Here is a 24,960-nt window from a genome sequence, read left to right as displayed (position 1 = left end):
TCATTTATATTTTTCTCTATATAATAAATATGTCCTGGGCAGCTAGGTGGTGCAGGGGATAGAGCACTGGCCCTGGAGTCAGGAGGACCTGGGTTCAAATCCAGCCTCAGACACTTAACACTTACTAGCTGTGTGACCCTGGGCAAGTCACTCAACCCCAATTGCCTCACTAAAAAAAAATGTCCTTCTACTGTCCCCCATTAGAGTATGAGGTTCTTGAAAGTGGGAATTTTTCATATATTATATTTGTATCCCTAGTGCCTATCTCAGATTTACATAGTAAACACTTGTTGACTAAGTGATTATTAATTACTTTGGAGCATCTTTTTTATGGCCATTAATAGTTTGAAATTAAAAATTTTTTCATATCCATAATTGGCTTCACCACTTAAGTCTCTCCCCATTGCCATCCAAATTCCATACTGCTCCAAAATGATTTTCCTGGAGTACAGATCTGACCATGTCACTAACCTACTCATTTAACTTCATTGGCTCCCTATTGCCCCTAGAATCAAGTATAAACTCAGTATAAAGGAAAAGTTTTTGAAAAGATATGTCAAAAAATGGAATGAACCAATTTCTTATCCAGCACTGGAAGGGTTCAAGATGTAGGTAAATGACTATCCACCCAGGGAGGGATGCTATGAGGCTCAAATGAGATCATGGATGTAAAGCATTTTATAGAACTTAAGGATGGTTTAAATGTCAATTATATATTGTTATGGACCTCCAATCTGGTGGTGTCTTAATTCCCTACCCTTCTATTCCATTCCTGTTTGCTCAGGCAATGTTTATAGATAGAATAATACCAGATGTCCTGGTAAATGTTTACTGGGATTCTGGGTGGAAACAATGTAGTACACAAACTTTTAAGATAAATGCCATCATCAGCACTTTTCACGGTCTAGACAATCAACAAACAATAAATCAAGCCCATGATTTGTAGCAATTGCTAATGTTAGAGGTGTAATATTTTGAAATTTTAAAACTGACTCTCTAGAGACTGGCTAGAACCAACTCCAGCACTCCCTTGCTTCAACCCTACAATGTAATTTTAAAAAAATCATAGAGTTGATGTTATCATTTTAAATGAGGTATTTCATGCTGGGAGGATCTTCCCTGACTTTATCTTGGGGAAAGAGGAAGATGAAGGTGGAGAGGGAATTAGAAGGAAGGAAACATTTATATATATCTACTATGTGCCAGGTATTTTTGAAGTTTACAAATATTACAAATACTATCTCATTTGATACTCAAAACAAGTATGTCAAGTCAGCTACCCCTTCATTAGTTTTTTAGTAACCCATCTCTTGGTTTACTCAAAGTTTTTGAATGCATTCTTTAGTTTCATTTGTCCTCATGCCAGGAGATATGGACAAGTTGGAAGCTTCTAAGGAGGTCAGTTCCAGCCCCATACTCCTGGAAGTTCTGCCCTGATATTTGGAGTGCCTTTGTCCCAGACACAGCATCGTGTATTCATCTATTCTGCTCATCGTTTTCCTATTTCAGTGGGCTAATGATCCTGCTCTTCTGCTTTGGATTTCAACATGTCGTCTAGCCTTCCAACTTCCTTTCCATTATAGGATGTAAGCTCCTTGAGTGTATGGATCATTCCATTCTTTGTATTTGTATCCTGATTATAGTATCTGGCACATAGATGGTAGACACTTAAAAAGTACTTGTTGGTTGGTAGATATATCCAGGCTTGCCTTTGGACTTATTGACAATATTTCATGATTGTTGTGGGTCAGGATACTGTTGAAACCTGGGAGACATGAGATCTAGGGCAGTTGGAGTTATCGTTGTCACAAGATGTTGGGACAAGATGGGACCTCTATGGACCCTTTGGAGAAGAAGAAAGCAAGAATGTCTTTAGGATTTTGGCGGGGAGTTCCTAAAACCCAAATGAAGCTCCTTTCTGACTTCTTTAAAGTTTCTTGATGACAGATTTTATTTCCTAGGGGTATTTGTTGTGTATTTTTGTTAAAGAAATTGATTATTTGAACTCTCAAGCTCTGAGGGACCCAGTGACTGGATGTGGAGACACAATTGAGAGAATGCTCCCCTATTTCTTGTGATGAGTTTATGACATATAAAAAGTTCAAGAGACATAATTTAATCATTGGTCCTAATTCAATCATTCATTATTAATATAAGAGAGAAATAATAATTTCTCTCAGTTTCTAACCTAAATGAGAAGAAAAACCAAGAGAAGAAAATAAAAACCCCTTCCATAATGTCTGTGTCACGTAAGGCCCAATGGCACAGGATTTGGTTCATGCCCTTTCTTTGTCCTGGATTCCTATCAAAATTAGCCTGTTCCTCAAAATTCTCCACCTAAGCTACAGCCCTGGCTTCTGACATTTCCTTAATGTGTAACAAGGTTTGTCTAGGACATACCATGATCACCAAAGATAGAGACACCCTGAGGGGCCTTTGGCACATGCTCATACGCCCAATGCAGAGGTACTCTGCATCCCCTACCATGTGGGTGAGGGTAGCCTCCTTTGATTAGCTGCATAGCTGGAGCAGGCTGGAAAAACCTCTGGACTTAATCCCCCTACCTTCCCTAGAGACTGAGATGGGGAAAGGAGTGAAGAGGATTAAGCCATACATTTTGGAGAGTAAATATGTATATTTGGAGAGTAAAAAAGTATAATTATACTTTTTGAAGTAATTATTCTTTTGTAAAACCCAATCTGACTGTAAGTAGATAAATGATACTGGGATATGGGGGGCCTCCCCACACTTGAGGAGGACACCATCAGTAGTAGCTGGAGAGCCTTGACACACAGCCCAAAACCTCCTTAAGGGTACTGGAGATCACCGGGGGAGGGATGAGATGGAACACGCCTAGGCTTCAGGTAGTAGAAGCCAGGGTGGTCTCTGTTACACATGTTTCCTTTGAATATTCTCAGTCCATCACCAATTCTCGCCTTGTTCAGCTCTTAGGGTTTGGCATGAGACAGGAAGGAAGCTTGAAAATTGTGATTATATACAGTAAAGGGGGGGGTGGGTTAGCAGAAAAAGGGGATCTGGTTCTTGCCTGTGATGTTCCGCTTTAATTACACTGAGGTGAACCATATGTGTGAAAACCAGTCTTGCCTCTGATTTGTTTTTCTTGACTGATTGTTAATTAATAGGGAAGATTCCCAGATCAGGACAAATGAAATACAAAAGATTTAGCTGAGATTTTACTGAATCGGGAGGCATTTAACATTTACGGAAACAATTTTCTATCTTAAAATTGTTGCTCACAGTTCTAGGTTACAAATAATCAGCTTTAGACAGAGGCAGTTCACTGCAGCTGTCCTGAAGATGAAGAATTTATTTCTTCCCAGTTGCTGATGTACATTTCAATGTAGAAGTCTGCACAATACAGGTGGGCCTCACTTTACACAACATCTGCAAGCCTATGTGATTTGACTCAGAATCTCAGGATAATGAACATCAAACTCTGATTTCATCAGTGTGGGTACTCCCTCTCCCAATACAGATTATACCCCTGTTTGATTTTTGGTACTGGGGTTCTTAATCTGGGGTCCTCAAACTTTTTTCTTTTATATCCTTAATTATATTTAATTATAATTTATATATTTTACTTTATACATTTAAAAACATGATTCTGAGAAGGGATCTATAGGTTTCCCCATACTACCCAAAGGGCCTATAGAGAAAAAATGGTGAAGATATTCTGCTAGCACATGGTCTTTACAAGTTACTACGACCCATAAAATTCAGCATGCGGGGGGCCAACCTCCTGGTGACTGAGAATTCAGTTTATTCCTTAAGATGTATGAGTAAGCTCATCATAAAGGGTATTCCTAAGAATTGTATGCATTGCAGTGAATCCATGCCTTCTCATCCTGTGTGGCTCTTGTCTATCACTTCCTAGAAATCCTCCATAGGGGTCCATCCAACAAGTAGAGGTCCTTCTTCCTGCTCTTTTTTTTTTTTTTTAGTGAGGCAATTGGGGTTAAATGACTTGCCCAGGGTCACACAGCTAGTAAGTGTTAAGTGTCTGAGGCCGGATTTGAACTCAGGTACTCCTGACTCCAGGGCCGGTGCTCTATCCACTGCGTCACCTAGCTGCCCCCTTCCTGCTCTTTTGACATTGGGTACCAATGGAGCATGAGGGTGGTCCATCTGTTATCTGGCATTCTTGCTACGTTACCAGCCTACCTTTTATTTGGGTCAAAAATTAATTTGGCAACACCTTTTGAGCCACAGAGCCTGTATTGACTATTCATTGGTAAATTGCCACAGCCTGCTTGCTCCTACCAAGAGTCTCTCCTTTGGCTTTTTGGTGACCCAAAAGCTGAATTCTTACAATGAATATGGCATCCCATGATTCATATGCTGCCATGTTTGTGATGTGAAGGTGACTCTCCTAAGGGCTATGCCAATGGAATGGAAGCTCTGGCAAGTGCTCCTGTGCTAGGAAAACTTTGAGGAAGGTTCCAGTAACAGACTGTGCCTCTTTTTTTAGATAGGTAGACTCATCAGCAGCAAGCTGGTCACTTAGTGATGAATTCTTTGGCCAGGGCAACCCATTTTGCAGAGCAAATATAGCACCCTGTGCTTCCGCAGTAGAATGATGAGAAAGGTGGTGGAGGGTGCTAAGAATCTCAGAGCTTTTAGAACACTTACAAACTACAAACAATTATGTTCATGCATAACTTAAGTGTGCTCGTTAAGCTTGATATTTAAAGGAACCTCATGGTGCTAATGGTCATGACCTAATTTATTGATGTTGTGAGAGGCAGTCTGGTGTGATTAAAAGAACACAAGGCTAAGAGTCAGAGGACCTCATTTCCAGTTCCACTTAATAATAATGATGATGATAGTAATAATACCTAATAGTTGTATAGTGCTTACTATGTGCCAGACACTGTGCTAAGCACTTTAAATTATTAACTCATTTGATCCTCAACAACAATCCTGGTAGGTAGTGCTCTTCTTGCTTCCATTTTACATATGAGGAAACTGAGGCAGATGGAAGTTAACTGACTTGTCCAGGGTCACACAGCTAGTAAATGTTTGGGGCTTGACTTGAACTCAGGTCTTCCTAACCCTAGGCCCAGTGCTCTATCTACTGTACCACCTGGCACTTTGTGATAGGGCAACTTTAAATAAATCACTTAATCTCTTCAGGCCTCAGTTTCTTCATCAGTAAAATGAGGATAATCAGACCAGCCCCACCTTCTTTACAAGGCTGTTTCACAAACTTCTCTTCATCTTAGATCTCTTCCTTTCCCATCCATTCCATTTTCTCATGCACATGGAAACCTGCCTGAACACCCTCTCTAGAGTTAGGTAGTCTTCCCCTCATCACCCTTCACCCTACTCAGCCTCCTCAGGAGGAGGAGTACACATACCCCAAGATCCTTACCCTTTCAATTTTGTCTTTGTGTTCCTGGACCCTAGTATGTGCCTAGCACACAGTGGGCACTTAATAAATATTTATTCAATTGATTTGTACCACTTCCTGACTCACAAAACAATGACAAGTGGCAAGATCATGAATGACTATGTTGTAATTTTGTCTGTCATTCTTGTCCCCCTTCCCCCACCCTGCCCCATCTTTAACTTCCATTTGTCCCTCTGCCAGTCAAACCCCAGCCATTCTAGGACCAAGGCCAACAAGAAAATATCCCATCTTGGGAATTCCTTTGGTAATACTCTACTCAAAGTGTAGAGTATTACCAAACAGACATAACCCAACAGACATATTCCTTATACATAAAATCTGCTACCAGTATCTGTACTCTAATGGGTGCTTAGTAATCCTGTTATTCTTCTTTGATTGACTTTCTATCACAATAAATTATCAAGCATTTATTAAGCACTTACAGATTTGAGAGATATTATAGAGGAAGAGTCTGCAGCTTGTTGGCTATGTGGGATGATGATGAAGAATTGAAGATGAATATGAGGATATAAATTTTTGTGACTGGAAGGGCAGTAATGTCCTAAATAGAAATGGGGAGATTTGAAGAAGGTTAGATTTTGTGGTTGGGGGTGGAAAGATAATGATTCTAAACCTTCTTTACAAGCCCCTAGTATCACCCCTTCACTATTCCCTCTCAGCAAAGGGCCCCGCCTCCTACTTTACTGAGAAAATCAAGGCCTTTTGGGGATAACATCCTTATTTTTCTCTACTTCATACCTATTTCCCCTTGACAGTGTCTCCTATTCTTTTCCCCTTTCCTTAAGTCTCTGAATAGTTGGCTCTTCTCTTTGCCAAGGGGACTTCCCCTTAGCTAAATGGCCAAATATTTCCTTATCAATGCCATTGGTCCCATGGCCTCCTGTCTCCACCAGGAATTTTCCCCTTTGCTCATTCCCTCTCTTTTATTTCCAATCTTTGGCTTGTTGAAATTCTAACTGCCCACTGGACAAGGTACTCTACCTGGATGTCCCATCAACACACCAAACTCAATATTTCCAAAAGAGAACTCTTACCTTTCCCTACTAAAATTTACCTTTTCTCCAAACTTTCCTTCTTTTTTTTTTTTTTTTGCAGGTTAATGAGGGTTAAATGATTTTCCCAGGGTCACACAGCTAGTAAATGTCCAGTGTCCGAGGCTGGATTTGAACTCAGGTCCTCCTGAATCCAGGGCCAGTGCTTTATCCACTGTGCCACCTAGCTGCCCCTAAACTTTCCTTCTTGATGAGTGAAGTCAGATTCTTCCCCAGGCCATCTCTCCCTATAGAAAACCCTTCAAACTTTTATTCTATGTTTGTCAGAAGTCCAGGAAAAGCACTCTTTGTAGGGCTTCTTTGTAATATTAATTTGCATTACAACCCAAAGTTGAGAACCAAAGACCTAAGGTCTACACCTTAAATAAACTTTCCTATGATCTAAGTATAGACATTCATTCTGGGCCATCCCCAGTCATCTTGATATTTGTCTTGCCAATGGATTTTGATGATTCTGGAGCACAGAGTGAGGCCTACAACTTTGCACAGCTTTTCCTCAATTAAATCCAATTCACTAGCAAGTCCAGACATCACCATCATGATGTCATTGGTCCTCTTCAAGAATGAAGAATGAACAACACAAATTGGGGGGCTTCAGTCTTCCTGTTTCTATTCAGGGCATCACTATCTTTTTAGTCATCCGGGTTCACAACTTCAGAGTCATTCTGGACTCTTTCCCTCCTTCACCTCCAATATCCAACCAATCAGTTGTTAAGTCTTGTCAATTTTACTGCCACAATCCCCTTCTCTCTACTCACACATCCACCATCATCTCTCAACTAGACTATTTCACCAGTCTCTTAATTGGTTTTCTTTTTTTTTCTTTTTTTTTTTTTTGCAGGGCAATGAGGGTTAAGTGACTTGCCCAGGGTCACACAGCTAGTAAGTGTCAAGTGTCTGAAGCTGGATTTGAATTTAGGTCTTCCTGAATCCAGGGCTGGTACTTTATCCACAGTGCCACCTAGCTGCCCTATCTTAGTTGGTTTTCCATCCTCCATAAAGCTACCAAAATCATCTTCCCAAAGCATAGATGGTCTGACCATATTATCTCCTTGGTGAATAATCTTCAAGGGTTCCACACTGCCTCCAGCACAAATGCAAACTCTTCAGTCAGTTAAAAGCCCTCTGCAATTTGACTCCCATCTATATTTACAAGTTCATTTCATACTAATCCTCTCAATGCATACTGCATTGCAAAGGAAGCCAGGATATTGTCTCTCATCTCCATTCATCTAACAGGATATTCAACCATGCTTGGAATAATAAATAAAAAATAGCTAGCACTTATGTAGCCCCTTAATGTTTATAAAAAAAGTTAACATTTTATCTCATTTGATCCTCGTGCAAACAATATGAGGTAGGTGTTATTATTATTCCCATTTTGCAGATGAAGAAACTGAAGCGGAAAAAAACCTAAGTGGTTTGCCCAGAGTCACATAGCTATTAAATGCCTGGGGCAGGATTTGAACTCAGGTCTTCTGGACTCCAAGTCTAGCATTCTACCAATTACATCTCCTAACTGCCCTAAAACATTTCCTGACTATACCTTTCTCTTAGAAACCGTAGTTTCCTTCAAAGTTCAGTTTAGGAGAAAGCTTTGAAGGTAGAACTTTCCCTATTCCCTCCCCTCAATACAGAGAAGGATTATGGCATATGAATACAGAATCACCATTCCTTTCCTGAAGCTTTATTTAGTGATAAATTGTGAATCCTGTAGCCCTCCTAATCGGGTTATTAGGGACCCACTTAAGTGTCCCAGGAAGCTAAAGGCAGTCATGCATAACCAGCAAGACATACTTAGCTAATGAACCGGGAGAGTGAAAGTATCCCCTCCCTGATATCCCAACACAGATTCTTTTCTTTTAGGAAATTTCCACTGGTTCTAAATAAATTATTATTGCTCTAGGGAATGTCAAGTGCTTTCTACCTTCAGTCATCCTAAATTTCCTCATTTCCAAGTGTCATTCAAGGAGCTTCTGGAAATATTCCTATTCCATGAAGCTTTTTGTGATCCCCCTGGAAGTGATGGGGATTTTTTCACCCTCAGCTTCCTGATGTCTACATATAGAGCTTTTCGCATTTATTGAAATCATGCCATATGAGAAACAGTCAAAGAAAAAGGATGTTTACTCAACAGAAAAGGAAGCTTGGAATGAATAGAAACAAAATCTTTCATCAAATATTTGTAGAGTTGTCTCATAGAAGAAGGATTAGACTTTCTCTGTGTGCCCACAGGGAGGCAAAGACAGAAACAACTGGTCAAAATTGCAGATGACCTCTGATCTTCCTTCCAGATCTGAGACTCTGATTTAAAGTGTCCTTTCCTTGACAGATTCAGGGCTGACTTTATCCATAGACAGCATGTCCTGTAGGTAGATGTAAGGAACATTATGGGGATGCCCCTATACAAACATATCTCTCGCATTTCATTATCCATATGACACAGGATCATACAGCTAAAATTACCTTGGAGGTCATCTAGTCCAACCCCCTCATTTTATAGGTTGACATTCCACCTTGACTTTTGGGAATACAGAAGACTGACATCCAGAGAAGTTAATTCCCTTTCCTGAGGTCTACACAGGTAGTAAATGGTAGATCTGGAATTTGAACCTATGCATTGCTTCATCCCACACTGCTTCCCAGACATGAGATGCTTTATTCCATTATTGTTATACTGCCTGAATTTCTACAAACTGGAGAATAATTTAGGTAAATAAGTTCATTTTTTTAAATGGGAGATTTAAGGGAATTTCCATTCACATCTTTGATTGAATTGGCCAGTTTTTCTCCTACCAAGTTGCTGAGAACTGTCCATTCAGGGAATTTAGGTGGGGAGAGGTCACCTGGAAGGGATGGATAAGGTGGTATGTGTGTGTGTGTGTGGGGGGGGGATTTAGGGTAATTAGTCAACAAGCACTAATTAAGCTCTCACTGTGTACCAGGCACTGTACAAAGTACTGAGGATATGAAGAAAGGCAACCAAGCCAAAAACCCAAACCAAACCAAACCCCAGTTCCTATCCTCAAGGACAACACAAAGACATAAAAGTCAAGTGAGGTATTGAAGAACCAAGATCACATAAAGGGAGGTGAGCAGATGCCAAAGAGTAACTTTACCTACTTTGCTATTTCATCTGTTACAGGCACCTGGTAGAGGATTGTTTTTTTATCTTCCTCCAGCCAAAGCCTTCATCACTGCTCCTCCTCCCCTCGCAGAAGAATGCCAATTGAGGAAAGGAGATTATGAACCAGGGGCTACCTTTAGTTTCATTACAGCTTCCCCTTAACTAGGACATCCTGGTGAATCTCATATGTTTCGATTTCTCTTCTTACCCTAAATACTCAGGCAAGAGAATGAGCATGGGATTAGGTTAATGAATTGAGGCTTCTTTTTGGAATGGAGAAATGTAAATTCCATCATTAAAACTACTTGGCTTTGCCCTTATCAGTATTCCTGTGGTGCTACCCTTTTCTGTTAAGGAGAAGTGAGGAATGAGAGGACTGAACACATCTAATTTTACTTCTCCAAAGCTCAGTTCTTATGCCTTCCAAGAGAATGATTAATAAGTGTTGGTAGACCTGAACTGAATTATCACTAACCAGAATTTTCATTGCATTTTCTTTGGAAAATGTCTTGTAGCATTTATGATTACATTCAATGCAACAATTGTAAAGTGCCTACTATGTCAATCAATCACGAATCTATTAGTCACCTACTAGGTGCTAGGTGCCAGAGATACAAGTACAAAGCATGAATAATCACTATTCACAATGAACTTTAATTTTAATCAAGGAGACAAATACATATAAAAATAGATACAGTAAAAAATAAGTCGAATAAATACAGATATTTACAAAATAGTTTTTTTTTGTGGGGCAGTGAGGGTTAAGTGACTTGCCCAAAGTCACACAGCTAGTACATGTCAAGTATTTGAGGCCAGATTTGAACTTAGGTCCTCCTGAATCCAGGGGCAGTGCTTTATCTACTGTGCCACCTAGCTGCCCCTACAAAATAGCTTTAAAAAAAAAAAACCAAGGTAGTTTGGGAGGTACCACATTACCATTTGGGGGAAGGATCAAGAAATTCTTCATGCAGAAGATGGCATTTGAGTCAAGTCAAGAAGCATATATGAATCACCTACTACATGCCTAGCACTGTGCTAAATGCTGGAGACATAAAGAAAGGCAAAAGATAGTCCCTGCCCTCAAGGAGCTCACAGTCTAATGAGAGAGACAACATACAAATGTGAGATTTAAAATTGGATATAAGAGCATTAAACTCCCCTTTAACCTTTCCCTTATATATCTCCCAGACCAGTAAGAGAAAGAAACCTCTCAGCTTTAGTTAGAAATGGATTACTTAGCTTTTATTGTTTGGGAATTAATTAGTCAACAAACAAGGTGATGCTGATTAGAGAAATAGGAAAGTAGAAATACAAATAAATAGTCTTAGATCTAAGCTTAGTCTACATTCCATATAGAACTCACCAAAACCTCTGAGGCTGAGAACCGCGTCAAGCACGTGCTATTATGGAGGACCAGGCCCATCACCAAGGACTACACTGTCGAACCTGAGTCAGTGTGTGTGTGTGCCGAGCGAGTGAGCGAGGAGAGAAAAGGCCCCACTTCCGTTCTCTCCTTGCCTTTAAGCTCGCACCCGGAAGTGGAGTGCTTAGCAGACGCACAGCTGTTCCTCACGGTCTCCTCCCCGAAAGGGCGGTCCTTCAAAAACTGGCGTCCTTAAGTTATCACTAACCAACTCTAAAAGCTTTCACTTTTTACCACACAAACAATGCACAAACAGAAGATATTCAGGATAAACTGAAGATAATCAGCCAAGGGAAGACACTAATTAAGGGATATCAGGAAAGGTTTCTTTCAGAAGGTGAGATTTTAATTAAGACTTGCTGGAAGGAAGCCAGGGATGACAAGAAAGAATTCCAGTTATTGAGAGGACAGACAGTGAAAATGTATGAGTTGGCAAATGAGGCTTGTATGCCCTTGTATCCTGGAACAGCAACAAGACCAGTGTCACTGGATCACAGAGTACTTAGAGGTGACTAAGGTATAAGAAGATTGAAAATGTAGGGAGGCTTTTAAATGCCAAACTGAGGATTTTATATTTGATCCCTCATGTAATGGGGAGTCACTGCTATTTATTAAATGTGGGAGACAATGTTCTTTAGGAAGATTGCTTCGACAGCTGAGTGGAGGATGGATTGGAGGGGAGAGAGACTTGAGGCAGGCAAACTTACCAAGGAGGCTATTGCAATAGTCCAAGTATACAGTGATTAGGGCCTGCACCAGAGTGGTAGCACTACCAGAGAAGAGGAGAGATATGCATCAGATGTTATGAAGACAGAATTAACAGGACTTGATAATAGATTGGATATGGAATGGTGATAGAGAATGAAAACTGGAAGATAACAACACCTACATTGCAATCCTGGGTGAGTGGGAGCATGATGGTACCCTCAACAGTAATAGGAAAGTTAGAAGAAGAGAGAGTTTGGGGAAAAGATAATGAGTTTAGCTTTGGACATCTTCAGTTTAGTCTATGGGACATCCAGTTTGAGATGTCTAATAGGCAGATGGAGATGCAAGATTGGAGGTCAAGAGAGAGGTTAGGACTAGATAAAAAGATCTTCAGAATCAATGGCATAAATAAGATGCAGCTCAATCTGTCTTAAGAAGACCCTCAGGAAGAGAGGGTTTCTATGACACAGAGGTAAAGAGGGAGTGCATTCCAGGCAGGGGGATGGCTAGTGCAAAGGTATGGAGATGAGAGACGGTGTGTAGTGCATGAGGAACAGAGTTGGACTGGATCTCATTGTATAGGATAGTTATGGTCCAACAAGACCATAGTTATGGTCAGAGCTAGGTTGCCAAGGACTTTAAAACCTAAACAGAGGAATTTTATTTGGTCTTAAGGGGAATTGACAAACAATTCCTGTCTTCAAGGAGCTTGCATGCTAATAGGGGTAGGGGGAGAAATAGACAAAGGAATAGAAGTCATTTCAAGGAATGAATGCTAATGACTGAGAGGAGAGGGATCAAGAAAGGCCAAATGCAGGAGGTAAAGCCTGAGCCAGCTTTGAAGGAAGCAGTGATTCTGTGAGGGAGAAGTATTGAGGAAGTGAACTCCAGACACAAAGGTGAGCCTAGGCAAAGCTTTGGAGGCAGGCAGAGATGTCTTCCTGTTTTCTCCGAACTCCGATTGCATTTATTGTCTCTGCCTCTTATTTTGAACATAGCATACCATTTTGTATTACTATTTAACTCTTTTGTGTATGCGTGTGTGGTGTATTTTTTTTTTAGGAGCAGTTAGCAAATTTAATTTGGTGAAAGCAGAGAGCAGGTAAGCCAAAGAAGATATGTGGTGGGGGTTGGAAGGAAGGATGTTGGGTCGAGAGAATCATTTTCACACTGAGAAAGTTAGGGGATTCTTTGTGGAAAGGGGACTTTTGTTCTCAGCCATTCAGCACCATCCAGACTACCTCTTCATGGTTGATACAACCGTTGCTGTCCTCATGCACTGCCACCAACACTTCCACTTCTTTGTCATCTTTTCACCCAGAGTGATAAGGATGTGCCATATTTCAGCCCCCATGACTGTGCCGTTCCCTTCCTTATCAAACACCCGAAGCCCCTCTACATAGTCTTCATATGTGCCCTGGTCCTTATTCTTTGCTACTGTCTGCAGCATTGGCAGAAAGTGTTCAAAGCCCAACACTTTCACATTCATCTCATCACTCTTGGGATTCCCTAAGACCTTGAGCACCTCAGCATTGGTGGGATTCTGGCCCAAGGCCCACATCACGTCCCCACACTGGCTGTATAAGATCTTTCCATCCCCTGTGCGGTCAAACAGCTGGAAGGCCTCTTTGAACTCAGCAGTCTGATTCTCCGTGAAGTCACACATCTTGGCTGTGCAGCTCTGTTTCTGCTGCTGCCTCTGCTGCTGCTGCTTCTGCTGTATGTAATGGCTCCCGTATGTAGTGTATTAAAACAAAATAAAACAAACCACTGTTTTGGGAGCAGGAAGACCTGGGTTCTAGTCCAGGCTCTGAAGTTTATTAGCTGTGTGACTGGTCAAGTTAATTAGCTGCTCCGCTTTAGTTGGCTCGTATGTAAAATAGGAGTGTTTATTCTTATCTGTCTAATTCACTACATTATTAGGATAAAAGCAGCAAAATATTTTTCTCATCTTTATTTAATTTTTTTTTTTTTGCAGGGCAGTGAGGGTTGTGACTTGCCCAGGGTCACACAGCTAGCAAGTGTCTAGTGTCTGAGGTCAGATTTGAACTCAGGTTCCCCTGAATCCAGGGCCAGTGCTTTATCCACTGTGCCACCTAGCTGCCCCCTCTCATCTTTATTTTTTTTAATTCAATCAAGTTTTTTCAATTAACAAAAATTTATTTTATCTTCCTCCTACCTCCCTTGTCTTATTGCAGGGGGTGGGGTGGGGAGAGAATCCTTGTAATAAATATCAAATAAAATCAAACAAAACAAATTCCCAAATTATCCATGCTTCAAAAATATGTCTCAATTTGCACCCTAATTTGCATTACCTCTCATCAACAAATGGGTAACATGTTTCATTATGGGTCCTTTGGAATTGTGATTGGTCATTGTGTTGATCAGAGTTCTAAAATCTTTTCAAATTGGTCTTTATAATGTTATTTTATAAATTTTTCTCCTAGTTCTGCTCGCTTCACTCGTATCATCATACAAGTCTTCCCTGGTTTCTCTGAAAACATCCTCCGCAAATTTCTTTATTTTAAAATTTTAAAAAATGTTTTCCCTCAATTACATGTAAAAATAATTTTTAACATTCATCGTTGTTTTTTGAAAATTTGAATTCCAAATTCTATCTTTCTTTCCCTTCCCTTCCCCCAATCTGAGATGGGAAGCAATCTAATGTAGATTCTATATGTGTAATCATCTAAAACTCCCTACATTGTTTCTTTAAAAAAATACTTATTTGTAATTTATGGAATAAAATAGGCATTTCCATATCATAGTATAATAAATAAAGATGATTGCACTTGAAACTGCAAATCTATTATGTACAGCTTGCTATTCCTTTTAAATAGATAAAGTTGGGTAAATTTCTTTTTTGTCCCCTCCCCCACCCTAGCTACCATTAGACACAAATATGTATGTATATACATTTATATATATATATATATATATATATATGTATGTATGTGTATAACCATTCTATACATACTTCTATTCCTCAGTTCTTTCTCTGGATATAGTTAGCATCTTTCTTTATATGCAATTTGTAGTTAATTTGGATATAGTCAAAATTACTTGCTCAAACTTATTCTTAAAACAATATTGCTGTTACTATATACAATGTTCTCTTGTTTCTGCTCATTTTGCTCTTCATTATTTCATGTAAGTTTGTCCATATTTTCCTAAGATCATTTAGCTCATCATTTTTTATAGTACAGAACTTTGTTTCTACATTGTTTCTTATTTTTTTTATTTTTTTTTATTTAAAAAAAATTTTTTTGGTGGGGCAATGAGGGTTAAGTGACTTGCCCAGGGTCACACAGCTAGTGTCAAGTGTCTGGGGCTGAATTTGAACTCAGATCCTCCCGAATCCAAGGCCAATGCTTTATCCACTTTGCCATCTAGCTGCCCTCTACATTGTTTCTTAAATAGTATTCCATTTCATCCATATACTGTGACTTATTACATCAAGGCACCCTCTTATTTTTCAGCTCTTTGCCACTCCAAAAAAATTTTTTGTACCTATTGTCCTTTTCTTCTTCTTTTTTTTTTTTTTGGTCTCTTTGTGGTAAAGGCCTAATTGTGCTCTTGTTGGATATTCATGGTTTAGTAACTTTGGGGTTATGGCTCCAAATTATTTTCCAGAACTGGCTATGCCAATTCATAGCTCCACCAAGATTGTATTAATAACATGCCTGTTTCCCCCAGTTCTTCAATATTTGACATTTTCCTATTTTTGTCATCTTTGTTAACCTGATGAATTTGATGTGGAGCCTCAGAGTTCCTTTTATTTTAATTTTTCTAATTATTAGTAATTTGTAGTATTTTATTAAAATGACCATTGATCACAATTTCTTGCTTTGAAAACTGACTTCATATTCTTTGACCATTTATCAATGGAGGGGGTTGTACAAGTGTCAGGGAAGACTAGCACCTCTGGTATGAGGCTTGCTGAGCCCTTTTCAGGGCTGCTCATCCACATTTGGTGTCTACCTGATCCACGCAACTCTCATCTGTGGCTCCAAGAAGCTATAGCATACACAGTGGCCACACCCTGGTAAACTGTTTTGGCAGACTGGCTAAACCATGTTGAAGGTAACTGATGGGCCTCAAATGCCCGTGAGTTAGGGGGGATGTCCACCCTAAGCACGTGCAGACGTCCCCTGTCAGAATGAGTTGATATGAAAAATTTGTTCCAACAGGTCAGGAAGGTGATAGAAGCAGGTGCTATGGAGTGTTTAAAGCTTGGTTCAGCATAAAAAACTCCAAGGTTTCCTGCTGTATCCCAAGCCATCACCAGTAGTCTTGGTTTTTTTTCCTGCCACTGGACTTCAATGGTTCTAGAAGAGAGAGTGAGACCAATAACTGTGAATAACTCTGCCTCACTTAAATCCAATTTATGCATGAGTCAAAAGACACCATTTACCTTTTTTACCTACCTCAAAGTTTCATGGTAAAGGGCAAGTGATGAAGCAGCAGGTGCGTATACACTGGGGTCTGCAGTCACAAACCTGCATACAGGTAGCCCAGGCCATAGGGCTATCTTCTCACTGGGAGCCGCAGTGGGATTTGGCAGTCCCCTGAGTGTTCAAGCAGACCCTTAAGGACTGAAATGCTCACCTCCTGGTATGAGGAAGGGGCTAGAAAAGGTGCCCTAAAATTTTTCTGCTTCCCCAGAACTAAATCTGGCCTACTTACTCTGGTCAAAACACAGAAAAAATGTAGAAAAGCTTTTGCAAAGATGATTCCACTCACCATTGGTACATGAAATGTGTGCATGCTTATGGACAACAAGAAATCCAATAGATCTAAAAGATAACTCTCATTTCACAAGAACTCAGCAGATATTTCATCCAAACAGCAGCCCTGAGTGAGAAGGCTGGTAAATGAAGGCCAGCTTACCCAAGTCAGAATTGGCTACACATTTTCCTGGAGTGGCCATGGTAAGAGTGAGCTCCATGAAGCTGGTGGAGGTTTCACAATCAAAACTAATCTAGTCAACAAGTTTGTTTGCTTCCCCAAAGTAGTGACTGACAGTTCATGACAATTCAATTGCCACTTGCGGGAAAGTGCCACTCCACCATCATCAGTGCCCATGATCCCACCATGACAAATTCTGATGAGTTCAAAGAAAAATTTTATGAAGACCTTCATCATTAATGTGTCAAAAGAGGACAAGTTTGTAATTTTGCATGACTTTAATGCCAGAGTAGGCACAGACGATCAGATATGGCAGGGAGTCCTTGGGAGGAAGAGAGACAGAAATAGCAACACCGCTGGTCGCTTACTACTGAAGACTTGTACATCTCATGACCTCATCACCAACACTGTCTTCTGTTTACTTAAATACAATAAAACTCCATGTGTGCACCCTTGCAGCAAACATTGGCATTTAATAGACTATGTCATTGTAAGGAGAAGAGACTGAAATTTACACAGCAGGAGATCCACAGCTCATACAAAAGCTGATGGAAATTTTCTGGGTTATATGACAAGAGGAGGTTATCCCCCAGGAGTTTAAGGATGCCTCCATTGTTCAACTCTATAAAGGAAAAGCAAATAGCTTGTCCAGTGACAATCATGGTGGGGGGGAGGGGGTCCTCTCTTTTAGTCACTGCCAGCAAGATTCTTGCCAGAGTCCTCCTCAATAGGCTGATTCTTCACCTGGAAGATGCTCATCTACCCAAGAGCTCCAGAAAGGGCCAAGGAATAGTCAGTGTGGTATTGGCTGTCTGACAACTCCAGGAGAAATACCAGGAGCAGAACAGAGGTCTGTACACAACATTCATTGATCTGACCAAGATCATCCATACCTTGAACCATCCATCAGTTACAGCAAATGGAGAAATGTTGAATGTTGCGGATAAGTTCATTTACCTTGGCAGTCTACTTTCCAGGGATGTCCGTATAGATGATAAGGTTGATGCACACATTGACAGAGCTAGCTCAGTATTTGGGAGATTCTGAAGGAAAGTCTGGGAGAGTAGACACCTCTGAGATGAGACTGATGTATTTAACATTCTTAAACTGGATAGAGAATAAGATACAAGGGACTCAAAACCCAGGCTACATGTATAAATGTAGAGAGAATGAGCTATTTCTTATATTCAAGACAAACTCCTTTATAAACTATGCTGCTACTCATTACAGTGACAATTCAGCCATTCTATTCCTTGAGGGAAGTGGACCACTCTCCATTAGATGCAAAGATGAATTTGACTTAACTCACTGGTGAAAATATTGGAGATGGGACTGGATTTGTAAATTCATTGGTATGGGGAACTCTTGACAAGGAAATGCCTTCCAACAACACAGACCAATACCTTTTGTTGGCAGCTTATAGTATTAGTTACCTACCAGAGAGATTCAGCTAGTAGATATCAGAGATGGGAATTGAATTCATGTCTGCCTAAGTTTGAAGATGGCTCTGTTTGCTATGCAGTGCTGCTTCTGATAAAAGCATGATGCATATGTTTACATAACGCATGGTTTCCTAGGATGTAGGTAATGAAAATATTAGCTTTTTCACATATGAGGAAAATAAGGCCCAGAAAGTTTACATATTTAGGAAGTATGATAGTATCACAGGGTTGTAAGATTTTAGATTTCAAAATGGAAGGAACACCAGAGGTCATCTAGTCAAAGAGACTCAATTTACCTGAGAAAAGTCAGGCACTCATCTAAACTTGGGTCCTATATTCACAAAAACATTTCCACATTTGTTTCTGGTTTATCTTAAAGGTCCCAGTTTAGTTTTCCTATTTCTTTATGACAGTCACTTTCTGTTTATTTCATCTTGTCCTTCTTCCTTCTACTTCTTCATCACTTTGTCTTAGTCCTAGGCTTAGTTAAAGGTGATGAAAAAAGGAAAAGAGAGAAAAAGATTTCTCTAGTTGTAAGGGTAGTCAGGTGGCACAATGGATAGAGTGCAGGCCTCTGAAAGAGAGCTTCCTGAATTCAAATATGTCCTTAGGCACTAGCTGTGTGACCTTGATCCCTGTTTCCCTCAGTTTCCTCATCTGTAAAATGAGCTGGAAAAAGAAATGGTAAACCATTTCCATATCTTTGCCAAGAAAATACCAAATGACCTCATGAAGAATCGAACACAACTGAACAACAAAGTTGGGATGGTTTTCCTTGGTGAGTCTATCTGTTCTATTTCCTGAATATTTTGATTGTGATCCCAAGTGTTACTGTACAGATTACATCAGGAAAGCTGACATTTTTTTTTTAACTAACAGGAGTTCATGCCCTAAGCTTGTTTCATATATGGTCTTTTCATTCTTTTACAAGAAAATGTATCTCTGATCATCAGGACACTGGATGATAACAGCAGAATCATCCCCCATTCCCTATATACCATAAAGGCTGAGAGTCACATAGCTACTCCACCCTAAACTTAAATCCACAGTCCCACTATTTCCATTGCACCCCTACTCTCCAATGAAGGAACTGGATTAAAATAGGAGAAAAAAGAGCTTATCTTGTAGGAATGGTTTTATTTGATAAGCCTGTCATTTATGTTTCCATTAGCTCCTGACCACTATGTTGGGTGTTGCAACATACTTTCTCATACTCTGTAGATATGATCTTGCAATTATTCTCTGTGGCCCAGTGTGGCTCACCTACTTCCCCCAGTCTTCTGGAGATTGAGGTCTTGCAAAGTTCTAATTAACTGAGCACATGGGGAAGTAATAGAGCCTGACTGGTTTTTGCCTGGTCAAAAACAAGAGGCACATTAGGCAGAAAGCAATGATGCAGGCTGGGGACGCTTAGCAGGTTAAATCCCCACAATCCCAGGAGGGGAGCCTTTAATCCAATTAGGGCTGGGTCATTCTAACTGCACTAATTGAATCCATGTTTTGGGTTGCTTAGATTTAATGTGACCACCCACAGGTGGTAGCTGTGGGATAGGGTTGGGGAGGGACAAGAGCAGGGGCAGTTCCCTATCTTTGCTGAGGATAGGATGAGATCTGTAGCTATGACAATAGGGATATGAGAGGTTAGACAATATGGCCTACATAATTTAGACACCTCCTTTCAGAGGAGGGGTTGGGCCAGATGTTCTTGAGCTTTAATAGAGTATAAGCTTCTTGAGAGCAGGGACTAAAATTTTGTTTTTGTCTTTGTAACCCCACAATCCAGAGTGGCACCTGGTATATGGGAGGTGCTTAATAAATGCTTTTGGAATGAATGTGTGAAGATGCTTCTCTCAAAGTTTTCTGGCAGAGAAGATCGTTTCCTTTCACAATCCACCCACAAGGGTCTGCTTGGGGAGTATATAAATAACTATGAAAGTTTAAAACCATGCAAAATATAAGTAAATACAATGGGCCTCAGTTTCATAATCTATGAAATGGGGGAATTTCGGGCAACAACCTCCTAAATGGAACCTCAGCTTCCAGTGTCTCCCTTTTCCAATCCATTCTCCACACAAGGGCCAGAACCAATCTTCCCAGAGAACCTTTGACCATATTAGTCCACTGCTTAAGCCTCTTCAGTGGTTCCTCACTGTGGCAAGAAGAAAACGCAAACTTCTCAACTTGGCATTGAAAGCCCTTTACCTTTTCCTGCCAAACCGCCCCACTTGCTATTTACTCGTTCTATTTCCTTCTATCATGGCTTTGTACAAACTGTCTAGAATCACCCCCTCCTCACACTCACCTCTTCGTATCCCTACTTCTCAATGCTCAGCTCACTCTACTGGGGGCAGTTTTTCCTTATTCCTCTTGGTTGTTAGTGTTCTATATACCACCCCATGCCCTTCTCAAATGATGATGGGTATAATTATCTGATGATACATTGTATCCCCGGGATGTAAGATCCTTGAGGGCAGGCACACTTTTCATGTTATCCTTGTACCCTAACACTACACTATGGGAAAGTATTTTCTGTCTTTGTAGAGTCCTTGTACAGGAATTTTTAGGTCAATGTCTCTACTAGGTGAGTTGCTCAACTGGATCTTGTCTTCTCCTTTGCCTGAATCTTTTCCCAGCAGCCAAGTGTCATGCTCCTTGAAGCTACTTTCTCCTTTGGGTTACTATCCACTCTCTCCTCACAAATGAGATTGACTACTCAGTGCCCTACTCCTGTGTGAGGGTCAGTGTAGAGTTATTGAGAGCTGGAGAGAAGAGAAGAGATCTTCTTGACTTTCCTGGGTTCTGAAAAAAGAAGATGTAGCATCCTGATTTGTCTTAAGATCACTGAAGGGAGAAAAAGAGTCTGGGAAGAAACTGATACAAAAGGAGCTGGCAGTCCTTATCATACCACTAACTCCAGCTTAAGGGGCAGCTAGGTGGTGCAGTGGATAGAGCACTGGCCCTGGAGTTAGGAGGATGTGAATTCAAATCCAGCCTCAGAAACTTCCTTACTAGCTTTGTGACAATGGACAAATAACCTAATCCTGTTTGCCTCAAATACCTAGGGCCATCTCTAGTTGTCCTCATGTATATCTTGCCATTTGACCTAGATGGCTCTGGAGGAGAGAGTGAGGCTGGTGACTTTACATAGCCCTGCCTCACTTAAATCCACTTCACTGTAGGTCATGACATTACCTCCCAATGTCATGGTCCTCTTTGAGAATAAAGGACAAACAACAACCACACACACACATACACACATGTATATATGCATATATGTGAGAGCGATGCACATAAACACATGCACACATACATATACATACAACATACATACATGCACATATACATCATTTATATATTAATATCTTTATCTTATCTTTATATATTGTATATATATAAAAATGTGTGTATGTATGCATGTTTAATAAAGTGAATTGCCCGTGGTTGTACACATTAAGGATCTAACATGGTCTTTTCAAGTCCAGGTCTTCTGACTTCAAGTCTTTCTATCACTTTTCACTATATTATGCTCTACTTTCCTGATCTCAGGTAAAGAAATATTGGAGGGAAACTGTTCTTTCCACTACTTTCCTGTATACTACACTATCTTATGAGCCAACTGGTTGGTGAAGTGGATAGAGTGCTTGTCCTAGAGTCAGGAAGACTCATCTTCCTGAGTTCAAACCCAGCCTCAGACACTTACTGCCTATGTGATCCTAGGTAAGTCACTTAACCCTGTTTGCCTCAGTTCTCTTCTGTAAAATGAGCTGGAGAAGGAAATGACAAACTATTCCAGCATCTTTGTCAAGAAAAACCCAAATGTGGTCATGAAGAGTTGGACATGACTGAAATGACTGAACAACACTATTTTATAGTGTCTACTGTGGATAGAACCAGGATGTACAAATACTGCTCTCCATTGAAGGGGTAGGATTTCTGTGGAATATACAGAGTTATTACAAGTGGCATGGCTAGATAGACACAATTGTAAAGTAAGTGAAATTTGTACCTTTCAGGCTCCCACTGGACATCATCAAGAAATTTATTAACTAAGAATTCAGACCTTAAGTTTTCTGTGGAGTTCAATTGTCCATCACAGATTCACACAGTCTCTGACTTGGAAAGGATCCCAGAGACCAATCTGTTCAATTCATTTTTGACCAAGCATATGTTCTACAACATACTCAATAAATGGCCATACAACATTGGCTCCTCCATATTTGTAAGAGGGAGGGAAACACCTTGTCCTGAGACAGACTATTTCACTTTTTGCCAGCTCTAATTTTTAGTAACCTCCTCAATTTCCTTTCTGCAACTTGTAATTGTTGCTAGTCTGCCCCTCAGGTGCTGAGGAGAATAAAGGTAACCCCTCTTCTATACTATAGTCATCAATCACTTAAAGACAACTATCAATCATTCCTCTTCAGGTTAATCTCCAGTTCTTTCTTTTTATTTATTTATTCATAAAAATGTTTTATTGATGTGTTCTATTTACAAACTACCCCATGGCATGATTCATTTTTTAAATAGTTTTTTTCTCCATCAACTTAATAAGCACTAAATAAAAGAAGCATTTCTATCTAAAATAGAATGGAAAAAATACATGAAACTATGAATTGATATTACACTCAAATTGCTTTTTCTTTTAAGTATATAATAAACACATTACTTTCAAAGCTATCCTGATTGTCTGTATTTCCTTTTGGTCTTCCTTTGGTTCTCTTCTGGGCATTTTAAAATATTCTTATTTTCATTCTCTCTCTCTCTCTCTCTCTGTCTCCTTCTTTTGGCAACCCTATCACTAGCCTTCCCTCCTACTTCCTTTCCCAATTGAAAAAAACACATGAGGTCATTTTCCTCCATTATGACCAGTTCTTTGATGTCTTTGATATATATGAATCTAGTAATGGTGTTGATAAGTCAAAAGATGTATAGTTTAGTGACTTTGGGGGCATATTTCCAAACTGCTTTCACAATGGCTATACCAATTCACAATTCCACCAAAGAGGCATTAGTGTTCCTATTTTCCCATAGCCTGTCCAACAGTAGTAATTTTTCCCTTTGTATCATCTTTATCAATCTGATGATTATGAGATAGAAGTTGAAAGTTGTATATATTTATATTTCTCTAATTATTAGTGATTTGGAGCATTTCTCATATGATTTTGATAGCGTTTTTAAAAATATTGTTTATTCATATGTTTTGACCATTTACCTATTGATCTCTACCTTATTTGGTCATAAAGAAGCTATTAGGTGATTTTCCATATTAGCATAGGGTTGGGAACAAGGAAAATAAGGATGACCAAGATTATCTTTTTATAATTTCATAGACTTAAGAGATCAAATAGTCCAATCATTTTATTTTACAAATATGGAAACTGAAGAGGAGGTGACACTTGTAAGGGGCTATAATTCTAGTTATATTATCTAAAATCTAATGAGTGGTCACCAATAAATTATAAGCTTTAGCAAGAATATTTAAGTGTTTAAATATTTATTAAAGAGCATTAGGATCAGAGAGAAAGGTAAAAATCTAACTATTTCTAAGAGACCCCATTATCTGACCCACCATGGTGAGGTCAGAAACCAAAAAAGAAAAAAAAAACCCTCTGCCAGCATCCACTTCCTACTTCATGTCCTCCTCCCAGAAATGGGAGGCTCCTCAAGTTGATTGGCTGGTAGCCTTGATAGACAGTACCCACGAGCAAATGTCACTTCCTGACACCAAGGATCTTGACCACATGACTTGCCCTAAGATGCCTTCTCCTCATGGCAGAGCTTTCCTACAGTAGCTTTCCAGCAGGTGGTGTCATTCCAATCGTTACACACTTGAACCAGAACTTGAACACTTCGGACATGGAAGCCTACTATGCAAAGGTAGAGAAATGGGAAATGAAATGCCATTTAAAGCCACTTTGACTAGAACAGATAATATGTAATATGGAAGTAGGTGAGACAGATTTCAAAATATAGGATGAAGTCAGATTGTGAGTTTTCCAGTATGTAACAATTGGAATGATGCCACCTGCTGGAGACTTAGTGTAGAAAAGCTCCGCCATGAGCTGAAGGTCTTTGAGGGCAAGACCATGCATCTTTTCTTTGGTGTCAGGAAGTGACGTTTGCTTGTGGGAGGAAGAAGGGGGAGCCTGGCGCTCTGACTGGGGCTCTTTCCTGGGGACTCTGGCGGAGAGGAGAGCTAGAAATGCACTCTCCCTATAATAGATAGATGAATGTAGGCCTTTCTCTTTCTCATTACCAAATTCTTATTCTCCTTAATAAATGCTTAAAAGCCTAACTCTTGCTAAAGCTTATAATTTATTGGTGACCACTCATTAGATATTTTAGACAGACTAGCTAGAATTTTAGCCCTTAACAGTACTAATTAGCAGAGTTTGCATTTTATCCAAGAAGCTTCCTCTTCCTTCTAGAACAGGGGAGTTGTTGGCTTAGACCTTTACTGGTGAATTGGGAATATCAGTCTGGCAACTATTTGGGATTCACTGGAGAGTAGAGAGACTGGATTCAGAGACACTAACTAAGAGGCTATTGCAAAGATCAAGATTTGAGGTGATGCAAACCTGAAATAGAGTGGTAAGTATGTAAGTGTAGAAAAGGAATCATGAAGAGATATTTTAGAGGAAGAATCCATAAGGCTTGACAACTGATGTGATAGGGGAGGAGAATGAAGTAGAGGGAAGAATTGAGGATAACTCCAAGGTTGCAAACCTGGGTGACTGGAAGGATGGTGCTACTCTTCACAAAATGGAAAGGTTAGGAAATAAGGTAGATATCAAGGGAAGATAAGGCATAGATGGTGCTGCTCTTCACAAAATCGAGAAGTTAGAAAATAAGGTGTAGGGGCAGCTAGA

The 24,960-nt window shown here is 39.9% G+C and overlaps 1 protein-coding gene across 1 annotated transcript; it reads right to left on the bottom strand.

Moving 5' to 3' along the window:
• Nucleotides 1-12,978: 12,978 nt before the first annotated feature.
• LOC122737133 (myosin light polypeptide 6-like) lies at nt 12,979-13,407 on the bottom strand. Its single transcript, XM_043979595.1, has one exon. The coding sequence runs from the start codon at nt 13,405-13,407 to the stop codon at nt 12,979-12,981; it is 429 nt and encodes a 142-aa protein (XP_043835530.1).
• Nucleotides 13,408-24,960: the final 11,553 nt, after the last annotated feature.

Source organism: Dromiciops gliroides, chromosome 1 (assembly GCF_019393635.1).
Source record: "Dromiciops gliroides isolate mDroGli1 chromosome 1, mDroGli1.pri, whole genome shotgun sequence".
In the NCBI taxonomy this organism is placed as follows: Eukaryota; Metazoa; Chordata; class Mammalia; order Microbiotheria; family Microbiotheriidae; genus Dromiciops; species Dromiciops gliroides.
The sequence above is the reverse complement of the archived record's forward strand: the minus strand, read 5'-3'. Positions and strand labels throughout refer to the sequence as shown.